A 20,203-nucleotide genomic window follows, 5' to 3' on the forward strand; every position below is an offset into this window, starting at 1 on the left:
CACAAGGGCTCCAGTGTCCCCACCTCTTCACTGGCAGCTGTTATGGGCCATGGTTTTGACTGCAGCCATCCCAGCAGGGTACAGTGGTGTGTTGCTGTGCTTTTCTGGAAGACGTCAAGCCTATGGACAAGTTACGAGAGCAGCACAATGAACGCCCTGTTTTGGGAGTTCTCAATTCTTTCATATTATTTATTTCCATCAGCTGGAGGATGGGTATATACACTGCAGCAAAATCACACTATGCAGCCATGAAAAAAGAGTAACGCCCTGAACACACAACAACGTGGATGACTTTCAGAACAAGAAGCAGTTGGACACAGCAGAGGTCTGTCTGTGGGACAGTCTGGAAAAGCAACCCACCCACCGTGAGAACTGTCCAAAGGGTGTCATCCTTGAGGGCAGTGATGGGGGGTGTGAGAGGATTTCAGGGGTTGGGTCTTCTCTGGAACACCCTGTGTTCTGGAAAATTAATTGAACTGTATTTTTGATGTGTGCAGTGTTCCATGCTTTACCAGGAAAAATATACACCTGTGGTCTGTTTATGTACATGGCTGTTCAAGAGGCAGCCTCCGACATTTGGCTGCTTCACCCTTAAGTCTATTGGTTCAATTGTTTTGCTTTTTTTTTTTTTCCTTTTGGTCAGGCTGCACAGCTTGTGAGATTTTAGTTCCCTGACCAGGGATTGAACCTGGGCCCTCTGCAGTGAAAGAGCCAAGTCCTAACCACTGGACCACCAGGGAATTCCCAAATGAGCCTTGAATCCTGAGGTCCTCCACAGAAGCCAGGCTGCAACGTCATCCCTCATCTATGCTCCAGTGTCCCCTCTTGTCACTGTGACATCCTCCAGCACCTTTTTTTCTCATCCCAAATCCAGGTGGGGCACATGCAGGGCCCTCCCTTCCCCTTTGTCTCTGTGACTGAATGAATAAAGATCCACAAAGACGCGTCTACATTCTAACCCCCGGAACCTGTGGATTTGACCTTATTTGGAAAGAGTCTTGGCAGCTGCCATTAAATTAAGGTCTTCAGACAAGGAAATCGTCCTCAGGGGCCCTAAATGCAGCTGCAAGTATCCTTATGAGAGACACAGACTCAGAGCAGAGGCCAGTGACAAAAAAGGCAGAGGCTGGAGGGAGGCGGCCACCAGCTCAGGATGCCTGGGGCCCCAGAAGCTGGAAGAAGCAGGAAGGACCTTCCCCGGGCACCTCCGAACAAGTCACGGCTTTGCCCACACCCTCATTTCATCCCAGTGATGCTAGTTCTGAATGTCTTGTCTTCAGAAATATGAGAAAAGACATATCTGTTGTTTGAAATACCAAGTTTGTGGTCATTTGTTACAGTGGCCCAGAGAATGTGATGCCATACCCTTCCATCTAGAGAGTTGCCCTTGCCTTTCTCAACACGTCTTCATTTTTTAATTAATTGTTTATTGAAGTGTAGTTGATTTACAATATTGTGTTAGTTTCTATTGTACAGCAAAGTGAATTGGTTATACGTATACACACATCCACTCTTTTTTACATTCTTTTCCCGTATAGGTCATTACAGAGTATTGAGTAGAGTTCCCTGAGCTATGCAGTAGGTCCTTATTAGTTATCTATTTTAGTTATTCATTATTTATTTTAAAACTATTTTACCTTTTTGGCCATGCTGTGCAGCATGTGGATCTTATTCCCCTATTGGGGATCGAACACATGCCTCCTGCAGTGGAAACTTGAAACGTTAACCTCTAAACCTCCAGAGAAGTCCCATTAGTTATCCCCCTTTTTTTTTTCTTTTTTAACTCTGCTGGCTCTTTGTTGCTGGAAGTGGAGCTACTCTGTGGTGGCGTGCGGGCTTCTCATCATGGTAGCTTCTCTTGGTGCAGAGCACAGGCTACAGAGCAGAGGCTCAATAGCCCAAAGTGGCAGATGGGCTTAGTTGCTCAAGGGATCTTCCCCAACCAGGAATCAAATCCATGTCCCCTACACTGGCAGGAAGATTTCTGGGACCACCAGGGACCTCTCAGTTATCTATTTTATATATAGCAGTGTGTATATGTCAATTCTAATCTCCCAAGTTATCCCTCTCCTTCCTTTCAACACTTCTGAAGTCTCATAGAGAGTGCCACAGCCTAAACTCATCTGAGCATCTCTTTGTTTGATCTGGGTGAGATGTTTTGGCATCTCTTTAGTATGTTCGCTGGCATACATGAACAGCTTCTGAAATGTAGTCTTGCCTAAGCCACAACATCTGGACACCACGTCCCTCTCTTAAGGGCATCTGTCTCCACCTGTCTCATGGGTTATTCATATTTTCTTGCTTCAGTTTTACAAGGAAACGTGATATCCCCATCAGGAGTGGAAAACCAGAGCCACACACTGACTCACTGACAGCTGAAGAAGAAATACAAACAGAAGAGACCACGTGACAAGGTCTCAGAGCAGCAGGACCCCAGCCTGCGAGCCATGATATGATGACACACAGGTGGCACCAAGAGAGACCACCCCACTCAGAACCTGAGTGCAACTGAGAGGCAGAAACTGAGAGAAGAGCTGGCTTGTGAGGAGACACTGCTTTAGGGCATGTGATGTCCCAGTGAACAGAAGAGAAAACTGAGGCAAAAGAATTCAGAAGTCTTGGCTTCCAGCCCAGGCTCCTTGTACTGCCAGCCTGTGGGGATGTAAGCGGCTGTCTTTAGGTCTCAGGGAGTGGGGGGGTCCAGCTGACTCAGCATACCCCGCTCAAGACCAGGAAGGCAACCCCAGGTGTGAGTCACTTCTGAGGTCACGGCCCCCCAGGGCATATTGGGGTGGAATGGGTGGGTTCCAGAGGACGCTGCCATCTGTTGAAAACATTCCCAGCCGGTGGCATCACGTCGCACAGGCCCGCGTGGGCAGCTGCGTCTGGAATGTGCTGTTGAGAGCTCCCAGACCTGGGAGTAAGGCCCCTTTAAAGTTCAGGTTCAGCCTCCACTCTCGACACTGACACTGGGGAGACTGAGGTCTGAGCATCTGGGGATAGGTGTCGGCTTGAGCTGAGGCCCCAAGGCCAGCTGTAGTGTGACCCCTGAACACCCTTCCAGGTTTGTCTCTCTCTCCCACTGATTCACAGATCACAGCCTTGTCATGGCGAAGGGGCTTACACAACTCAGTGAAGCTGTGAGCCATGCTGTGCCGTGCCACTCAAGATGGATGGGTCAGGATGGAGAGTTCTGACAAAATGCAGTCCACTGGAGGAGGAAACGGCAGCTCACTTCAGTATTCTCGAGAACCCCATCAACAAAAAAGGCAAAAAGATATGATACCAGAAGATGAGTCCCAACACCCCAGGTTGGAAGGTGTCCAATATGCTACTGGGGAAGAGGGGAGGGCAATTACTAAGCTCCAGAAAGAATGAAGCAGCTGGGCCAAACTGGAAATGATGCTTAACTGTGGATGTGTATGGTGATGAAAGTAAAGTCCAATGCTGTAAGGAACAATATTGCACAGGAACCTGGAATGTTAGTTCCCTGAATCAAGGTAAATTGGAAGTGGTCAAGCCAGAGACGGCAAGAGTGAACATCGATGTTTCAGCAATCAGTGAACTAAAATGGACGGGAATGGGTGCATTTAACTTGGATGACCATTAATCTACGACTGTGGGCAAGAATCCCTTAGAAGAAATGGATTAGCCCTCATAGTCAACAAAATAGTTCGAAATGCAGTACTTGGGTGCAATCTCAAAAATGACAGAATGATTTCAGTTTGTTTCCAAGGCAAACCATTCAACATCATGGTAACCCAAGTCTATGACCCAACTACTTATGCCACAGAGAACTATACAAAAAAGGTCTTAATGGTCTGGATAGCCACGATGGTGTGGTCACTTACCTAGAGCCAGACATCCTGGAGTGTGAAGTCAAGTGGACCTTAGGAAGCATTACTATGAACCAGCTAGTGGAGGTGATGGAACTCAGCTAAGCTATTTAAAATCCTAAAAGATGATGCCGTTAAAGTGCTGCACTCAATACATCAGCACATTTGGAAAACTCAGCAGTGGCCACAGGACTGGAAAAGGTCAGTTTTCATTCTAATCCCAAAGAAGAGCAATGCCGAAGAATGTTCAAAGTGCTGTACAATTGCACACATTTCACATGCTAGTAAGGTAATGCTTAAAATCCTTCAAGCTAGGCTTCAGCAGTATGTGAACCAAGAACTTCCAGATATACAAGTTGCTGTACAAGCTAGGTTTAGAAAAGGCAGAGAAACCAGAAATCAAATCGTCAACATTCATGGCTCATAGAGAAAGCAAGGAAATTCGAGAAAAACATCTACTTCTGCTTCATTGACTACACTAAAGCCTTTGACTGTGTGTGTGCTTAGTCGCTCAATCGTGTCCAACTCTTGTGACTCCATAGACTATAGCCTGCCAGGCTCCTCTGTCCGTGGGATTCTCCAAGCAAGAATACTGGAGTGAGTTGCCATTTCCTTCTCCAGGGGAATCTTCCCGACCCAGGGATCGAACTGGGTCTCCTGCATTGCAGGCAGACTCTTTACTGAGCTACAAGGGAAGCTTTGTGTGGATTACGAAAACTGTGGAAAATTCTTAAAGAGACAGGAATACCAGACCATCTTACTTGTCTCCTGAGAAACCTATAGGTGGATCAAGAAGCAACAGTTAGAACCAGACATGGAACAACGGACTGGGAAAGTAGTATGTCAAGGCTACATATTGTCACCCTACTTATTTAACTTCTATGTAGAGTACATCATGCAAAATGCCAGGCTGGATGAATCACAAGCTGGAATCAAGATTGTCAGGAGAAATATAAATAACCTCAGATATGCAGATGATACCCCTCTAATGGCAGAAAGCGAAGAGGAACTAAAGAGCCTCTTGATGAGGGTGAAAGAGCAGAGTGAAAAAGCTGGCTTAAAATTCAACATTAAAAAAACTAAGATTATGACATCTGGTCGCATCTCTTCATGACAAATAGGGGAAAAAGTAGAAGCAGTGACACATTTTCTTTTCTTGGGCTCCCAAATCACTGTGGACAGTGACTGCAGCCATGAAATTAAAAGACACTTGCTCCTTGGAAGGAAAGCTATGACAAGCCTAGATTATTAAAAAAGCAGGGAAATCACTTTGCCAACAAAGGTCTGTCTAGTCAAACCTTTGGTTTTTCCAGTAGTCACGTATGGATGCGAGAGTGGGACCATAAAGAAGGCTGAGTGCTGAAGAACTGATGCTTTTGCACTGTGGTGCTGAAGGAGACACCACTGAGTCTCTTGGACTGCAAGGAGATCAAACCAGTCAATTCCAAAGGGAATCAACCCTGAGTATTTATTGGAAGCACTGATGCTGAAGCTGAAGCTCCGACACCTCAGACGCCTGATGCAAAGAGGTGACATTGGAAAAGACCCTGATGCTGGGAAAGATTGGAGACAGGAGGGAGTGACAGAGAATGAGTTGGTTAGATAGCATCACAGGGGAGGCTGGTGTGATGCAGTCCATGTCAGAAAGAGTGGGACACAACACAGCAACTGAACAACCACCTCTCTCCCAAACACTGCTCCAATTCCAACAGTTTATCCACAATTGTTCTCACCTCAAGGCTTTTGCATTAGATAGGATTGCAGCTTGAAGGGAAGTTACACCACTTATTCCTATTATCATCCTTCACATACCAGCAGATCCCAGAACAGACACTCCCTCCCCTGACCTCAGTTTCTCCACCCGAATGATAAGGTGGGGCATACCTTTCAGGTCTGATTCTAAAGCTCTGGCTTGCTCACCCCTGAGTGGGATCTGTCTGGAGACTAGGGCGGAGACGTTTCAGGCTCCAGGGAGTATTTTATTCCAATTATCATTGCTCTCCCCACCCCACTCCACTTCCGGCCTTGGAAACTTGGAAACTAGTGGGTAAACAGAGGCCAGAAAGAGTGTATAAGGGTAAAGTTTAGGAAACACCTTGATGCAGCTCACCCTTGGCTTTGGGACTTGGAGTCAGATGGGCCTGGGCCTTCATTCCAGTGTCTCTGATATTCGTGATGTGTCTTTGGGCAATAGTAATAGTTACCTCCCCAAAGCTATCATTGGATCAATGAAGATGGACAGGAATTTGTAAATTGCGGAATGCTGTCCTAATTATTTGGCATGCGTGAGTGCTCAGTCATGCCTGACTCTTTGCGACTCCGTGGACTGTAAGGCCCCCAGACTCCTCTGTCCATGAAATTTTCCAGGTAAGAATACTGGAGTGGGTGGCCATTTCCTCCTCCAGGGGAACGTCCCCACCCGGGGATGGAACCCGTGTCTCCTGTGTCTCCTGCATTGGCAGGTGGAGTCTTTACTACTGAGCCACCTAAGAAGCCCAATTATTCGGGGATTATTCCTTAAACCAGGGGTCCCCAACCCCCTGGGCCACTACTCGTGCCCTTTGTGGTCTGTTGGAAACCCAGCTACACAGAAGGAGGTCAGTGGTGAGGAAAACCCAACCCATCTTCCTCCTCCCCCGCCCCAATGGAAAAAATGTCTTCGAAACCGGTCCCTGGTGCCAAAAACGTTGGAAACCACCGCTTTAAACAGAAATAAACAAAACTCAGGTTCCGGGTCCTCTCAAAGATGGCTTAGAGTGTTGCCCAAGCAACGGATCTGTCCCGCCCCTCCTGGACAGGGAACAGCCAATCAGCGGGCACTACCGGCTCATTGCCCCCCCACCCCGCCCTTTCAGGGCCCGCTGCCTCCTGGGAGTTGTGGTTCTCTTGGTGCCCTCCCGGTTCGTGGTCTCTTCGCGGCCGCCGTAGGCAGCGGAACTACGAGTCCCGGCGGGCGTAGGCGGCGCAGGCGCGTTGCCGTGGCGCGGTGGTCCCGCGTGCAGGCGGCATGTCGGCGCTGCGCTGTGGCCGCCGGGCTGCGGGGCTTCGGAGGGCCCTGTGGCCGAAGGGCCACCCCTGCTTCCTTGCCGAAGAAGGTAACGCAGGGGAGGCCCGGGGATGACGCCGGGACCGCTGCTCTGCCCCCTCACCCGCCGCCGTGACCTTTGGCTTCTCGACCCCAGGGATCCAGCTAACTTGCTTTGGCGATTCTGCCGAACCGAGTGACTGTATCCCGCTTTCAGTGGCCCCTTGGGCCACTCTACCGACCGGGGTCGTCGGTGCACTTTGACCTTTGATTCCTGGGTTCTTTTGGAGTCCCATGACCCACTATTTACGAATTAGAGTTTTTAACCTTTGAATTGTCTGTGCCTTAGTTCGCGGAACCATTTATCTTCGAACTCAGGCCCCAGTTTCCTTTTTCCCTTACCCTGTGGTGTTTCCTTTGAGACGGGTGACCACTGACAGTTGTACGGTCTTCAGGGTTCCTTTGCCCCGGATCCTGCGATTCCTGACCCTGCGACGGCCCTCCCCGCCCCAGCCCTGACATCCACCCGCCTCAGCCTCCCTGGTCTCTCCCGCAGGGACCCTTGGTGGCGTCTGGGGCCGGAAGAGGAGCTTGTCTGCCAGCGCTTGTGAGCAGGACCGCCGGAAGGGCTGCGGCCACGCGGAACTGCTGGAGGGTGAGCCTGATCCCAGGGCACTGGTCCTGATGCTCCTTTCTCACTGTCACCCCGCCGACCACACTCCTGGGAGCCACCTCCTTCGTTCCTCCAAGGTTCCTTGGTTCCACCCCATTGAGAAGGGTTGTCAGTCTGCAAGATAGGGTAACTCACTGGGTCCTGCTCTCTAGTGGTCCACGGGCCCCCTTTTTGCCACTGTGAAGTGAATGCTGTGTGCAGTGAGCTCTTATAGTTCCCTTGTCTTCCCAAACCCACCAGGGGCTCCCACTTTCCAGATGAGAGAATGAAGTGAAAGTTGCTCAGTTGGGTTGGACTCTTTGAGACCCCATGGACTATGCAGTCCATGGAATTCTCCAGGCCAGAATACTGGAGTGGGTAGCCTTTCCCTTCTCCAGGGCATCATCGAACCCAGGTCTCCCACATTGCAGGCAGATTCTTTACCAGCTGAGCCACAAGGGAAGCCCAAGAATACTGGAGTGGGTAAACTATCTCTTCTCTGAGGAATCTTCCTGACCCAGGAATCAAACCGGGGTCTCCTGCATTACAGGCAGATTCTTTACCAACTGAACTCTCAAGGAAGTCCTAATAGATGAGAGACTTGAAGCCTAAATTGTGGCTGGAGAGACTGGCCTGCTGTGTGCAGAGCTGGGTTTTGCCCTGTGACATGCCAGACTTCAGTGGTCCTGGCTCAACTTCCTGGACTTGGCACCTGATAGAGTCTGCTGGTGGTCTTTGTCACTGGGGATGGACAGCCAGGTCCTGGCATCTCCAGAGTGAGCTGGGGGCCTCCCTGTCCCCTCCCTCTCAGGTGTCCAATGCCTCCTGCTTCCCTCCTGCCCCGCATCCAGTAAGTGGCCAGCAGCCAGGAGTGGGATGGGGGAACCTTTAAAAAGAAAAGCCTGATTTCAGAAAATCCCAAACGTGCAGAAGTGAAGCCACAGGTCCTACCAGCTTTAAGAGCAACCTTCTTTGATTTCTCACCCACCTCATTATTTTAAGGCAAAGCCCAGGGTCTGAAAATGTGGTCACTTCGTGTCACTCCCTAGTCTCGACCCTCCAGCTGTATCCTTTCTGGCAGAATTCCGTCTCCACCCCCATTGAGGGCCTCAGAGCCCTGTGGCCTCTGCCAGTGTCCTTGGCTTCTGCCAGCGGGATCAATGCACCTACTTGTCCCCGGTCACCCCCCAGGGGGTTCAGATGTGGCCACCTCGTGCCCTTTGTGGCACTTTGCCACTGATCATCTGTAGGTTCAGAAAGTGTCTGCTGACTTTCCATCCACTGAGGCGGGGGCTGTGCCTTTCTTGTTGCTGTGTTTCTGCTCCAGACCAGCCCTCCTGTGTCTGGGCTGATGTTACAGTGAGAGAGGCACGGGCAGGAGACAAGTACCATTGGTCCTCACATCTGCGGATTCTGTGTTTGCAGAATCTCCTACCAGCTGAACTTTACCTGAAACCCCAGTCAGTGCACACCTTCTCAGCTGAGGTGGAGCTGGGTGACACTCTGTCAGTAGGCGTCCTTTTCAGGGTATATCTAGTGCCCTGTGTTTGCATTTTGTGCTGTGTGTTGGTGGTTTAGCAGTTTAAAATGGCCCTGGGCATGGTGCTGCAGGACCATCTTGAGCCCCTCAGCTCCAGGGGTCTGTAATGTGCCTTTTGGAGAAAATTTGTCGGATTGGCAAAGTCTGTTCAGGAGTGAGTTCCAGTATTGGCCATTGTATATGTATATATCACGAATATGTGTACGAAATAAGGTGTATCAGATGGGAAAACTCACAACAGGGTGATGCATGGATCTGCTAGTGGGAGTGTGGGCTTGGGCATTCAGGAACCCTGTGTTCCCTGGGTGAGGTCGATTCTTGTTCACCAACTCAGTGGCCCCAAACCCCATAGAGTCATGAGAGCTGGCTGTGAAGCAGCACAGGGCAGGGGTGGGCTGTGGCTGTGAATGCTTGTGCATGTGCATTACAGCTGGAGTGGCGACAGGGAAGGGAGGCAGGGATTCAAGAAGGCAGGGGCTGTGGGTAGATTTTGAAGGCAGAGCCCCAAGGAGGCGCTGACTGGCTGGACCTGGAGGGAGAGAGCCCTGGGAAGGACAGAGCTGCTGGGGCGGGAGGATGTCGAGGAGCAGGTGGTGGGCAACTCCAGGAGCTCCTTCGGGGCTGGGTTTGAGCAGCCCAGGCAGACCTGTGCGTTTGGTGGTAAGCAGACACACACCCAGGACTGATCCCCACTCCTGACAGCGGGGTCCCCTGACATCTCTCTCCCCACAGTGCTCGAGGCACGGGTGCGGCAACTGCAGGCTGAGGGCATGGCAGAGGAGGTGATGGTGAAGAGGGTGGCCATGGCTCAGGCCCCGGAGGCTGGTGGCATCTGGCCCCCCAGGCAGGCCCCAGTGGGGGCTGAAGGGGCTGCCCCCGTGCTCAGCAGCCACTGGGTACAGAAGCTGGACAAGGATCAGCAGCTGATAGAGAAGCGCTTGCAGCAGCTGGAGGGGAAGCTGCCGAAGATCGTGGAGAAGTCGACCTGGGAGAAGCGTCTGCGCATGGAGCCTCGGCTGCTGAGCAGGAAGCTGGCGGGCCAGCTGCAGCAGTGGGAGCGCAAGAGGCCGCAGAGCCCCTGGGAGGAGCAGCTGGCCCGGCTGCTGCAGGAGGCCCCGAAGAAGCTGAGCCGGGAGGCAGATGAGGGCTCCGAATCCCGGCTGGAGGGCCAGCGCCAGAAGCTCCTGGCCTTCCTGGAGTGCTGCCTGCTCACAGGCCACCTGCCCCTGGCCCACCACGTGCTGGTTGCACAGCACAGCCGGGCCCCACAGCAGCAGCTGCTCACACTCCCCATGTACAACACCGTCATGCTTGGCTGGGCTCGCCAGGTGAGGGGCTGGGGTCGGAGGCGGGAGCCAACCCGGGGCACCTAGATCCCAACTCTGGTCTCTCAGCCCCAGGAGTCAGGCCTTCAGTTTTTATTATTCTGACAGCTTTTTTTTTTTTTTTAGATTTTTTTTTAAATTTATTGGAGTATAGTTGATTTACAGTGTTGTGTTAGGTAGCACAGCAAATCAGTTATATCTACTCTTTTTGTTGTTGTTTAGTCACTAAGTCCTATCCGATTCTTTGTGACCTCGTGGACTGTAGCCCATTGACTCCTCTGTCCATGGGATTTTCCAGGCAAGAATACTAAAGTGGGTTGTCATTTCTTTCTTCATTGATTTATTTTTTAATTGGAGGGAAATTGCTTTACAATGCTGTCTTGGTTTCTTTTGTACAACAACACAAATCAGCTATAATTATACAAATACCCCTCGCTTGTGAACCTCCCCCTCCCTCCACCCCTCTCAGTCATCACAGAGCGCACAGTTCGGCTGCTTGCATCACATAGCAACTTATTGCCAGTGTCTGTTTCACACACGATCGTGTATATATGTCACTGCTGCTTTCTCCCTTCGTCCAGCCCTTACCTTCCCCCAACCCCGTGTCCGCAAGTCTGTTCTCTGTATCTGCGTCTTCATTCGTTCCCCACAGTTAGGTTCATGAGCACCATTTTTCTAGATTCCATATGTATGCATTAATATCGATATTTGTTTTTCACTTTCTGACTCACTTCACTCTGTATAACAGGCTCTAGGTTCATTCACCTCATTTGGACTTACATTTCAAAGTTTGTTCTTTTTTTAAGACTGAGTCAAATTCCATTGTATATATGTACTACATCTTGGGTGCTTCCCAGGTGGCACTAGTGGTAAAGAACCCGCCTGCCAGTGCAGGAGACATAAGAGACGTGGGTTCGATCACTGGGTCAGGAAGATTCCCTGGAGGAGGAAATGGCAACCCACTCCAGTATTCTTTGCTCCCATGGCGGGCTACAGTCTGTGGGGTCTCAAAGTGTCTGACACAACTGAAGTGACTTAGAATGCAGCGAACATTGAGTTACATGTGTCTTTTAGAATTGTGGCTTTCTTGGGGTATATGCCCCGTAGTGGGATTGTTGGGTTATATGGTAGTTTATTCCTAGTTTTTTAAGGAATCTCCATACCATTCTCCACAGTGGCTGTATCAATTTTCATTTTCACCAACAGGTTGAGAGGGTTCCCTTTTCTCCACATTCTTGCCAGCATTTATTATTTGTAGAGAGTTTTTGATGATGGCATTCTGACTGGTGTGAGGTGATACCTCCTTGTAGTTTTGATTTGCATTCTTTAATAGTGATGTTGAGCATCTTTTCTTAAGTGGCCATTTAACAATTCTTGAGACTTGTTAATTATAAGTCACACGTGGCCCTCGATGGAAAATGTGAAAATGACAAAACGGCCAGAAGACAGCATTCCTGTGTGGTTACTCAGCCAGGGCTCTGGTGCACGGGGCACTGTAGGCCCTTCTCAGGGCAGCCTCCTCGATGCTCCTGTCTGGGACGAGAACCTTATGGTGTAGCCATCCCCAGCTGTAAATTTCCCGCTGGGTGCAGCTTTAGCCACTTCCCTCAAGGGAAGTGCTCTTTTCACTTGTGACTTTTCTGACCTGTGACTGCTGAGGAGAGTTGCCTAAGCACCCTTGTGGAGACAACTTCCCCAGCACCCTCCCTGTTGTGCGTCTGCACCCTCATCTGAGGAGCATCGGAGAAAGTCTTAGCGCGGTGAAGGAGGGAGGCGAGTGCGGGTGCAGCTCTGGGGAGGCAGGTTCTCAACAGGGCCTCAGCTGTGCTGACTCACCATAGAATGGGGCCCAGAGCAGCCTGGCAGCACTGGGAGGCACCAGGTCTCCACGGCAACAGTCACAGGGGGTTTCCTGCGTTGTCTTTGTGGGAGGCCTGCTCAGTTCCAGGCGTCAGTCTCCTTTCCTGCGGTGCCGGCCCTCTGGCATCTGCCTGCGGAGAGTTCTGTCAGGGCAGCAGGTTTCTGATTAGACGAGCTTCCTGGGGCCCCAGAACACCTGAACCATCTGGGAGGCTTCCAGCAGTAGATGCTAGTTTTCTGTTAGTCCCAGAGGCCTGACGTTCAAGGTCAGGGCGAGGCAGGCCCCCCTCCCCGCATCCCATCCTTCCTTCCTGCCTCTGCCGGCTCCTGGGCAGCGATGTCCCTCAGGCGTGTCTGTGTCCCCCTGACCTCTGCCTTGAGTGCCATACAGCGTCCAGCGTGTATACAGTACCTGTTCCAGACAAGGCCCTTTGCTCAGGCTCCAGGTGGATGTGTCAGGTGGCCCTCCTGTTTCTGCCACGAGCTCCCCTCGATCCACACCCTTCCCCCCTCCCCTCTGGGCCTTGGCTTTCCTATCTGCAGAACGGGGAGCCCTGCTGGGTTTTGGGAGCCGTGAAGGCTGTTGCCCAGGGCTTTGGCACTGGGGGTGGGGGGATGCTGTGCAAGGTCTGTGCTTGTTTTCCTGGTGGTGGTGACGGTCCTGTGAGTTTAGAAAGGCAGGAGAGATGGGCTGCTTCTAGACCAGTGTGTCTAATGGAGCTCTCTGTGACCTTGCCAATCTCCTTCAGCTGCACCAGCCTCCTGCTGCTGCCAAACTGGGTATGAAACTGAGCTCTGGTCAGCGTGCCCAGTGACCACCACACTGGGCAGCCCCCGGCCCATCTGTCCTGGGTGTAGACCCAGCTCTCAGACAGTGAGCAGGCCCCAGGGCAGGGCACAGGCAATGCCCATCTCTGTGGCACTTCTCCTAGATCCTCAGGGCCAAGGGGAAGGTGCTGGCTGAGTTGTCTGGGAAGCCTGTGGTGGGGTAATTGGGGGAAGGAGCAGGCGTGCCCCCCCACCCCCACCCCCTTACCCCCCTTGCAGGCTCTCACCCGGCTTGGTCCCCCCAGGGCTCCTTCAAAGAGCTGATGTATGTGTTCTTCATGCTGAAAGATGCCGGCCTGGCCCCGGACCTGCTGTCCTACGCAGCCGCCCTGCAGTGCATGGGGCGCCTGGACCAGGATGCCGGCACCATCCGAAGGTGGGCGGGGGGCGGTGGTGGAGCTGGGGTGGGACCCCAGGGGCTCCCCGCTGGTGCTAACAGCTGGGTGCGCGTGCTCTCAGGTGCCTGAAGCAGATGGAGCAGGACGGGCTGTCGCTGCAGGGGCTCTTCTCAGCCGTGCCCCTGAGCACGGAGGAGCGGGAAGAGCTCCTGCGTGCTGTGCGCAAGGCCAGACCTGCCTTCAGCCCCCAGCCGCCACCCCCGCCCCCACCCCAGGTCAACACCTCGCCACTGCTCCAGGAGATCTACGCCAAGGTGAGCTGGCCTGCATCTGGGAACCTGAAGGGGGCGGGTGGTCACTGGGCGCCTCGACCCCTCCCCTTGTCTCTCCTGGCAGCACTGGCCCCCCAACCCCATGCTGGTGGATGGGAGGCTGCTCTGTCCTGGGGGGCCCACACCCTGCCATATTTGGTTTCCACATGGAGGCGCACCCTAGGCACAGCATGGGGGTATTGCAGGGCCAGAGTACCCACCTGAAACTGCACAGCTAATGCTGCAGGCGGCACAGGGCGCATGAGGTAAAGCCACCTCCCAGGGTGGAGGAGAGCGTAACACCCAGATCCCTGGGGCGACGCAAGGAGTTTTCTTTTTTTACTGGGACAGACTTCTCCTGACCTGCAGTTCACCTTTTAAAGTATAATCCAGTGGGTTGTTTTTAGTACATTGATCTCTACCTCCAGAACATTCCATAACCCTGAAAGGAAGCCCATCCCCATCAGTGGTCACCTCCTACCTTCTCCCCTGCCAACATGGAACCCACTCCCTGTGTGGATCGGCCTGTTCTGAACGTTTCCCATCTGTGGAATCACACCCCGTGTGTCCTGTGTCTGTTTCTCTCACTGAGCATCATGTTCTCAGCGTCAGGTGGTAGCGAGTGTCTGAGCTTCTTTTTTCACAGCTGAGGGATGCCCATGTGTGGAGGGACCACGTGGTGTTTATCCATCATCCCTTGGTGGACACTCGACCACCATAAACCAGGCTCCTGTGGCTGTCTGTGGACCAGTCTTTGTGTGGATGTATATTTTGGGTTTTCTATAGTGTACCTATCTTTAGAAGGGTCACACAGTTGCAAGTTGGAAGAGAAAACAGCAGCATTCGGGGCCTCGCACTGTCTCTAGCACCTCCCCCACCCCCACCCCAGGCCAGGGAGACGCTGCGCTACTCTGGTGGGTGGAGAGGTCAGCAGCGGGGCCTCACTGGCAGCCTGTTGCCCCAGCAGGACCCCTCTGTGTCCTACCCGAAGCTGCACTTGCCCCTGAAGGAGCTGCAGGGCCTCTTCCGACAGCAGCTTGGCGTGGAGATGGCCACCACTGTCACCGTGGAGTCCGTGGAGAAGGCCCCGCTCCTGACCGAGGAGGTCCTGCAGGCGGTAAGGGGCTGGCGGTGCTTCTGCCTGCTGAGCTGGGTGTCCGCTGGGCAGGGTTCATCCCAGCACCCGTCCCACTAGGTCCTCTCTCTGAGCCAGGACCTCTACCACCAGGCTGGGCCAGGTTGCCTGGGCACAGTAGTGACTCCTTGTGCAACCCTGCCCTGTCCCCTCCAATTGCCAGCGGAAGACCCTGGCGGCCTTGCGTGCCGAATGGGAGTCGGTGCTGTCCCTGGAGCTGCAGGAGACCAAGGAGAGTGAGGCCCGCGCTGCTGCAGAAGGCCGCCCATCCCTCTTCCCCTACCTGTGCCTGCTCAGTGAGAAGGAATTAGTGGGCTTGCTGCTGCAGGTGTGCACACCAGGAGGGGGCGGGGCCACTGCTGTAGGCTGGGGGGCTGTGGGAGGAGTGCTGCTTCGCGGGCCAGGGGGTGGGTCAGGTGGTCCCGATGGAGCATGGGGCTTACGGTGCTGTCCTCTGGGGCTGCCCCGCAGACCCTGCAGGCGCTGCCCTCACATGGCGAGTCGCTCTTCTTCCTGGCGCACGAGCTGGGCGTGCGTGTGTTGAAGAGGAAGCGGCTCAGGAACCAGGTAGAAGAGCTGGAGCAGCGCTACTTCGAGTACCTGCACCTGCTGGCCTCGGACACCCAGGTGAGGCCAGGGAGCCTGAACAGGGGGAGCCCGGGCGAGGAGCTCTGGGGAGCCCAGGCCGGGTGCCCCAGGCCTCAAGCAGAGGTCCCCTCCCCCTCCCCCTCCGTGCCTGGGGTGGCCAGATTGGCCCCCAGACTCCTCCTCAGTTTCCTCACCTAACCCTGCTCATTGCCAGGGGCTGAGCCGGGGTCTTCAGGTCTACACCTGGACTCTCAGGTCTCTGAACCACCCTCCCACCCGCAGGTAGCAGAGCCCTGCCTGCCTCGCCAGCACTGGGAAGCGCTGGGCGTGCCTGAGGCCCCCCCGGAGCAGCCCTGGCCTGTGTCTGTGCTAGTGCAGCTGGGCAAGCAGCTGGCAGAGGTGCTGGTGCGAGCCGTGCAGATGCCCAGCAGCCTGGCAGCGCCCCGGGGCCCCAGCACACTCATCCCTGTGCTCTACCACGTGTATTCTTTCCGCAGTTTCCGCCAGGTGCTTCTCTGATGGTGCTCCTCTGCGCTGGAAGGGGGAGGGGGCACCCTAGGGGCTGTGGGGCTCTGGGATCCTGCTGTGGCTCCAGACCCTGAGGACCTGGACTCAGGGTCCTGGCGTCTGAGGGGACCCTGGTGTCTTCCTCCGCTGCCTCACAGTGTACCCTGACCTCTTGGCCTGTCCTGCCTCCAGATCGGGATCCTGAAGCCGCACCCAGCCTTCACGCAGCTGCAGGAGACAGCGGCGGAGCGCACGCTGATCTTCGAGTCCACGGAGGTGCCCATGCTGTGCCCGCCCCTCCCCTGGACGTCACCACACTCGGGCGCCTTCCTGCTGAGCCCCACCAAGATGATGCGGTCCTTGGAGGGCACCCAGCAGCACCAGCTCCTGTTGGAGCGCTGCCCACCCGCTGAGCTGCATGGCGCTCTGGATGCCCTCACTCAGCTGGGCAACTGTGCTTGGCGCGTCAATGGGCGCGTGCTTGACCTGGTGCTTGACCTCTTCAGGGACAAGGGCTGCCCCCGCCTGGGCGTGCCCGCCCCACCCACTGAGGCCCCCCGGCCCCCCGAGGGCCGCCAGACCCCCAAGGGCTGCCTGCTGCCCGAGGCCTCACCCGCTGACAAGGCGGAGATGCGGCGGGAGCTGGCACGGCGGCTGAAGGTGGCACGGGAGATGCAGAGCCTGCGCGCAGATGCACTCTACCGCCTGTCGCTGGCCCAGCATCTGCGGAACCACGTCTTCTGGCTGCCGCATAACATGGACTTCCGAGGCCGTACCTACCCCTGTTCACCACACTTCAACCACCTCGGCAGTGACCTGGCCCGCGCGCTGCTGGAGTTTGCCCAGGGCCGCCCACTTGGCCCCCATGGCCTCGACTGGCTCAAGATCCACCTGATCAACCTCACAGGGCTCAAGAAGCGCGAGTCACTACAGACGCGCCGCGACTACGCAGACGCGGTGATGGAGGACATCCTGGACTCAGCTGAACGACCTATGACGGTGGGCTCTGACCCCTCACCATCGGGCGTGCCCCGCCGCCCCCGCACCCACCTCAGAACCCTGCAGGCAACCCCCAGCCCTGCTGCTTTCCTGGCACTCTCCTGCTGGCCTTTTCTCTGTCTCGGGCTGTGGACAGCACTGTCACCTCTCATACCACTGTGGCCCTCTCTCCAGGCCGGTCCCCTCCCTGGTCCATTGCTCTGGTCCTCTCCATGCCTCCAGGGCCTCCTTATGTCTTCTACCACCTGGGCCCAACCAGCTGCTGCTTGTGCCCAGGAAGTACTCCCAGGCTGGCTCTGACCCCACTAGGTGGGGCCTGGAGACCGTGGGTCTGGCCTCACCCTGCCCACTGCCTCCCACAGGGCCGGAAGTGGTGGATGGAGGCAGATGAGCCCTGGCAAACCCTGGCCTGCTGCATGGAGATTGCCCAGGTGGTGCATTCCCCCGACCCTACCACCTACATCTCCCACTTTCCGGTTCACCAGGTGAGCTGGGGGACCCTGCTGTGGAGCATGCCCAGCCCTCATGGGCTCAGCCAAAGTTTCCTCAGGCTAAGGAGCTGAGGGATGGCATGGTGTCCACTCTGCACTGGCTGGTGTTCCCGGGTAGGGCTTCTCTGTGCCTCAGTTCCCTGTTGCAGAGGTTCCTGGCTGCCTGTCAGTGTGCGGGTCCAGGGCGGTCTTGCCTAAGCAGAGCTGGGGAAACAGGAGCCCCAGCCCCCCACCGCGGACATTGGCCCACCTCACCCAGTCCGTCACTGTCCACCCCCTGCCCAGGACGGCTCCTGTAACGGCCTCCAGCACTATGCCGCCCTGGGCCGGGACAGCACGGGGGCCACCTCTGTCAACCTGTCGCCCTCTGACCTGCCGCAGGACGTGTACAGTGAGGTAGCTGCACAGGTAGGCACCATGGCCCCCCCCACCCCCGTGTGCCCTGATCCCCCAAACCCACCAGGGTCTGGATGCTGGACCCCATGGCCACCAGCTGTCACCATACCAGGCCGTGAGCAGGGTTCCCGGGAGGCAGAGGGGGTAACCCACAAGAGGAGAGGAAACTTCCACCTCTGGGTGGGTGGCCCCGCCCACTGCCTCTGCAGGTGGAGGTATTCCGCAGGCAGGATGCCAAGCAGGGAGTGCGGGTGGCCCAGGTGCTGGAGGGCTTCATTAGCCGCAAGGTGGTCAAGCAGACAGTGATGACCGTGGTGTACGGCGTCACCCGCTACGGCGGCCGCCTGCAGATCGAGAAGCGCCTCCGGGAGCTCGAGGACTTCCCCCAGGTGCGCATCCGGCAGTAGGTAGTCCTGACGGAGGGGCTTGGCTCTGCCACTTGCGGGGTCCCCAGAGCAAGCCCACCCCCTGCGTGCGGGGGGACTTCCTGCGAGGGACCCTGAACCCTATCCACCCTACTCTTCTCCAGGAGTTCGTGTGGGAGGCATCTCACTACCTTGTGCGCCAGGTGTTCAACAGCCTCCAGGAGATGTTCTCTGGCACCCGGTCCATCCAGGTGAGGCCTCATCCTCCCCCTGCCCCGGGCTGTGGCCCCAGACCCAGCCCTGCTGACCTGGTGCTCATCCCCGCAGCGCTGGCTGACTGAGAGTGCCCGGCTCATCTCACTCACGGGCTCGGCTGTGGAGTGGATCACGCCCCTGGGTGTCCCCATCATCCAGCCCTACCACCGAGACTCCAAGGTCATGGTACGTGCCGTCCCCCATGCCCACCTCCACTGAGCAGGGCAGGACTCACTTCTGTGTCCCCCATGCCCACCCTGCAGATAAAAGGCGGGCTCCAGAGCCTCACGTTCAGCAGCAGCGTGGACACCAACCAGTGAGTGTGGGCACGGGCAGACATGCAGGAGGCCACCCGGGTAGGGATGGGCGGGGCCCAGGCTGTGGCCAGGCTCTGAGTCCTGACTGTGTACCCTGCTCGCCCCCAGGAAGCCCAACACACTGAAGCAGAAGAACGGCTTCCCACCCAACTTCATCCACTCACTGGACTCCACACACATGATGCTCACCGCCCTGTACTGTTACAGGTGTGCTGGTCAGGGTCCTCGTGTGGGGGTGTAGGGGAGGGGCTCTGAGTATGAAGCTGGCCCTCTGAGGGTACCCCAACGTGCATGGACATTCTAGGTTTGGGCAAAGGTGTCTGGTTTATCCTGAGCTCCTCGGACCTGGTGGGAAGTATTGATGGTTGTTAGGAACAGCTGCTCACATGGTGGGGGGTGGTGTGTGTGGCTGTTCTGAGCCTGCTGTTCACTGGAGTTTTGTGTTACTGACCTCCCCTCCCCTTGGGTGGCTACCCTGGGATGGAGCCCTGTGGTGGACCAGGGCCCAGCATCAGCAGCCCCCTACAGGGAGCTGAGAATCAGGCAGCAGCTGGGGGTTGGTGGCAAAGAGGCATCTTCCTGAGTGAACTCGTCACCTACCCGCTGAGCGGGGCGTGCACACAGACAGCCGCTGGAGCGCGCAGGGGTGCAGGCAGGAGGAGGGTGGGCATCACTGAGTGGCGGGAAGGGGCTTGAGGTGAGAACTGGGTCAATGGTGGGGGTTGGGGGAGGTGTGGATTGTGAGGAGGGGACCTCGAGGTGCAGTGCCTCTATAGGAACCCCTCATTCTGGCTGCAGGAAGGGCCTGACCTTCGTCTCGGTGCATGACTGCTTCTGGACGCATGCGGCTGATGTCGGGGTCATGAACCAGGTGCGGCCCTGCGCCCACTAGCGGCTTTGCATCCCCAGCCTCCTCCCCACCCTGCCTAACCAGGGACCCCACTCTCCACGCTGCTTGGGTCTGGTTTCTGGCTGCTGATGCCCTCTGCCCCTGCTTCCGGTCCCCAGGTCTGCCGGGAGCAATTCGTCCGACTGCATAGCCAGCCCATCCTCCATGACCTGTCCAGGTTCCTCATCAAGCGGTTCTGCTCTGATTCTAGGTAAGGGCCCCCCTCCCACCCGCACTGCTACTGTCCTCTCTCCAGGCTGCCCTGGCCTCACCCCCACCCTGTCTTTGCCTTCAGAACCTCCAAGAGCATGTGGGTCTCCAGACTAAAGGACACTCTGCTGTCTGTGCCTCCGACAGGTGGGACCCCCGGCGGGGTGGCCACCCCTGTGGGCTGGGGGCAGGGCCCCCAGAGCCCACCCACAGTCTCCCTCCGCTCTGCAGGGACCTTTGACCTGGACCAGGTGAAGCGTTCCACGTTCTTTTTCAGCTGACTGCCGGGCCGCCCTGTACTCTAGTGTGAATAAAGGTCTGTCGCCACATGGGGGC

At 55.7% G+C, this 20,203-nt stretch overlaps 1 protein-coding gene and 1 non-coding gene across 3 annotated transcripts; one reads left to right on the plus strand and one right to left on the minus strand.

The window, feature by feature from the left end:
- Positions 1-667: 667 nt before the first annotated feature.
- On the minus strand, positions 668-740 carry TRNAE-UUC. The gene has a single exon. It is a non-coding gene; the product is annotated as a tRNA-Glu (tRNA).
- Positions 741-6,797: 6,057 nt separating this feature from the next.
- Positions 6,798-20,196, plus strand: POLRMT (RNA polymerase mitochondrial). 2 transcript variants are annotated; one of them, XM_027546702.1, is made up of 21 exons: positions 6,798-6,931; positions 7,418-7,516; positions 9,786-10,381; positions 13,312-13,442; positions 13,526-13,718; positions 14,680-14,832; positions 15,014-15,178; positions 15,322-15,477; positions 15,721-15,945; positions 16,138-16,944; positions 17,307-17,429; positions 17,721-17,843; positions 18,041-18,220; positions 18,361-18,447; positions 18,524-18,637; positions 18,715-18,767; positions 18,877-18,975; positions 19,567-19,639; positions 19,777-19,868; positions 19,953-20,014; positions 20,099-20,196. In XM_027546702.1, exons 1-21 carry the CDS (start codon positions 6,844-6,846, stop codon positions 20,146-20,148), a joined length of 3,669 nt encoding a protein of 1,222 aa, XP_027402503.1. In that variant the 5' UTR covers positions 6,798-6,843; the 3' UTR covers positions 20,149-20,196. The 2 variants fall into 2 exon arrangements, with proteins under 2 accessions (XP_027402503.1, XP_027402504.1); XM_027546703.1 differs by having other exon boundaries at positions 14,683-14,832.
- Positions 20,197-20,203: the final 7 nt, after the last annotated feature.

The sequence above is a fragment of the Bos indicus x Bos taurus genome, chromosome 7 (genome assembly GCF_003369695.1).
Source record: "Bos indicus x Bos taurus breed Angus x Brahman F1 hybrid chromosome 7, Bos_hybrid_MaternalHap_v2.0, whole genome shotgun sequence".
Taxonomy (NCBI): domain Eukaryota; kingdom Metazoa; phylum Chordata; class Mammalia; order Artiodactyla; family Bovidae; genus Bos; species Bos indicus x Bos taurus.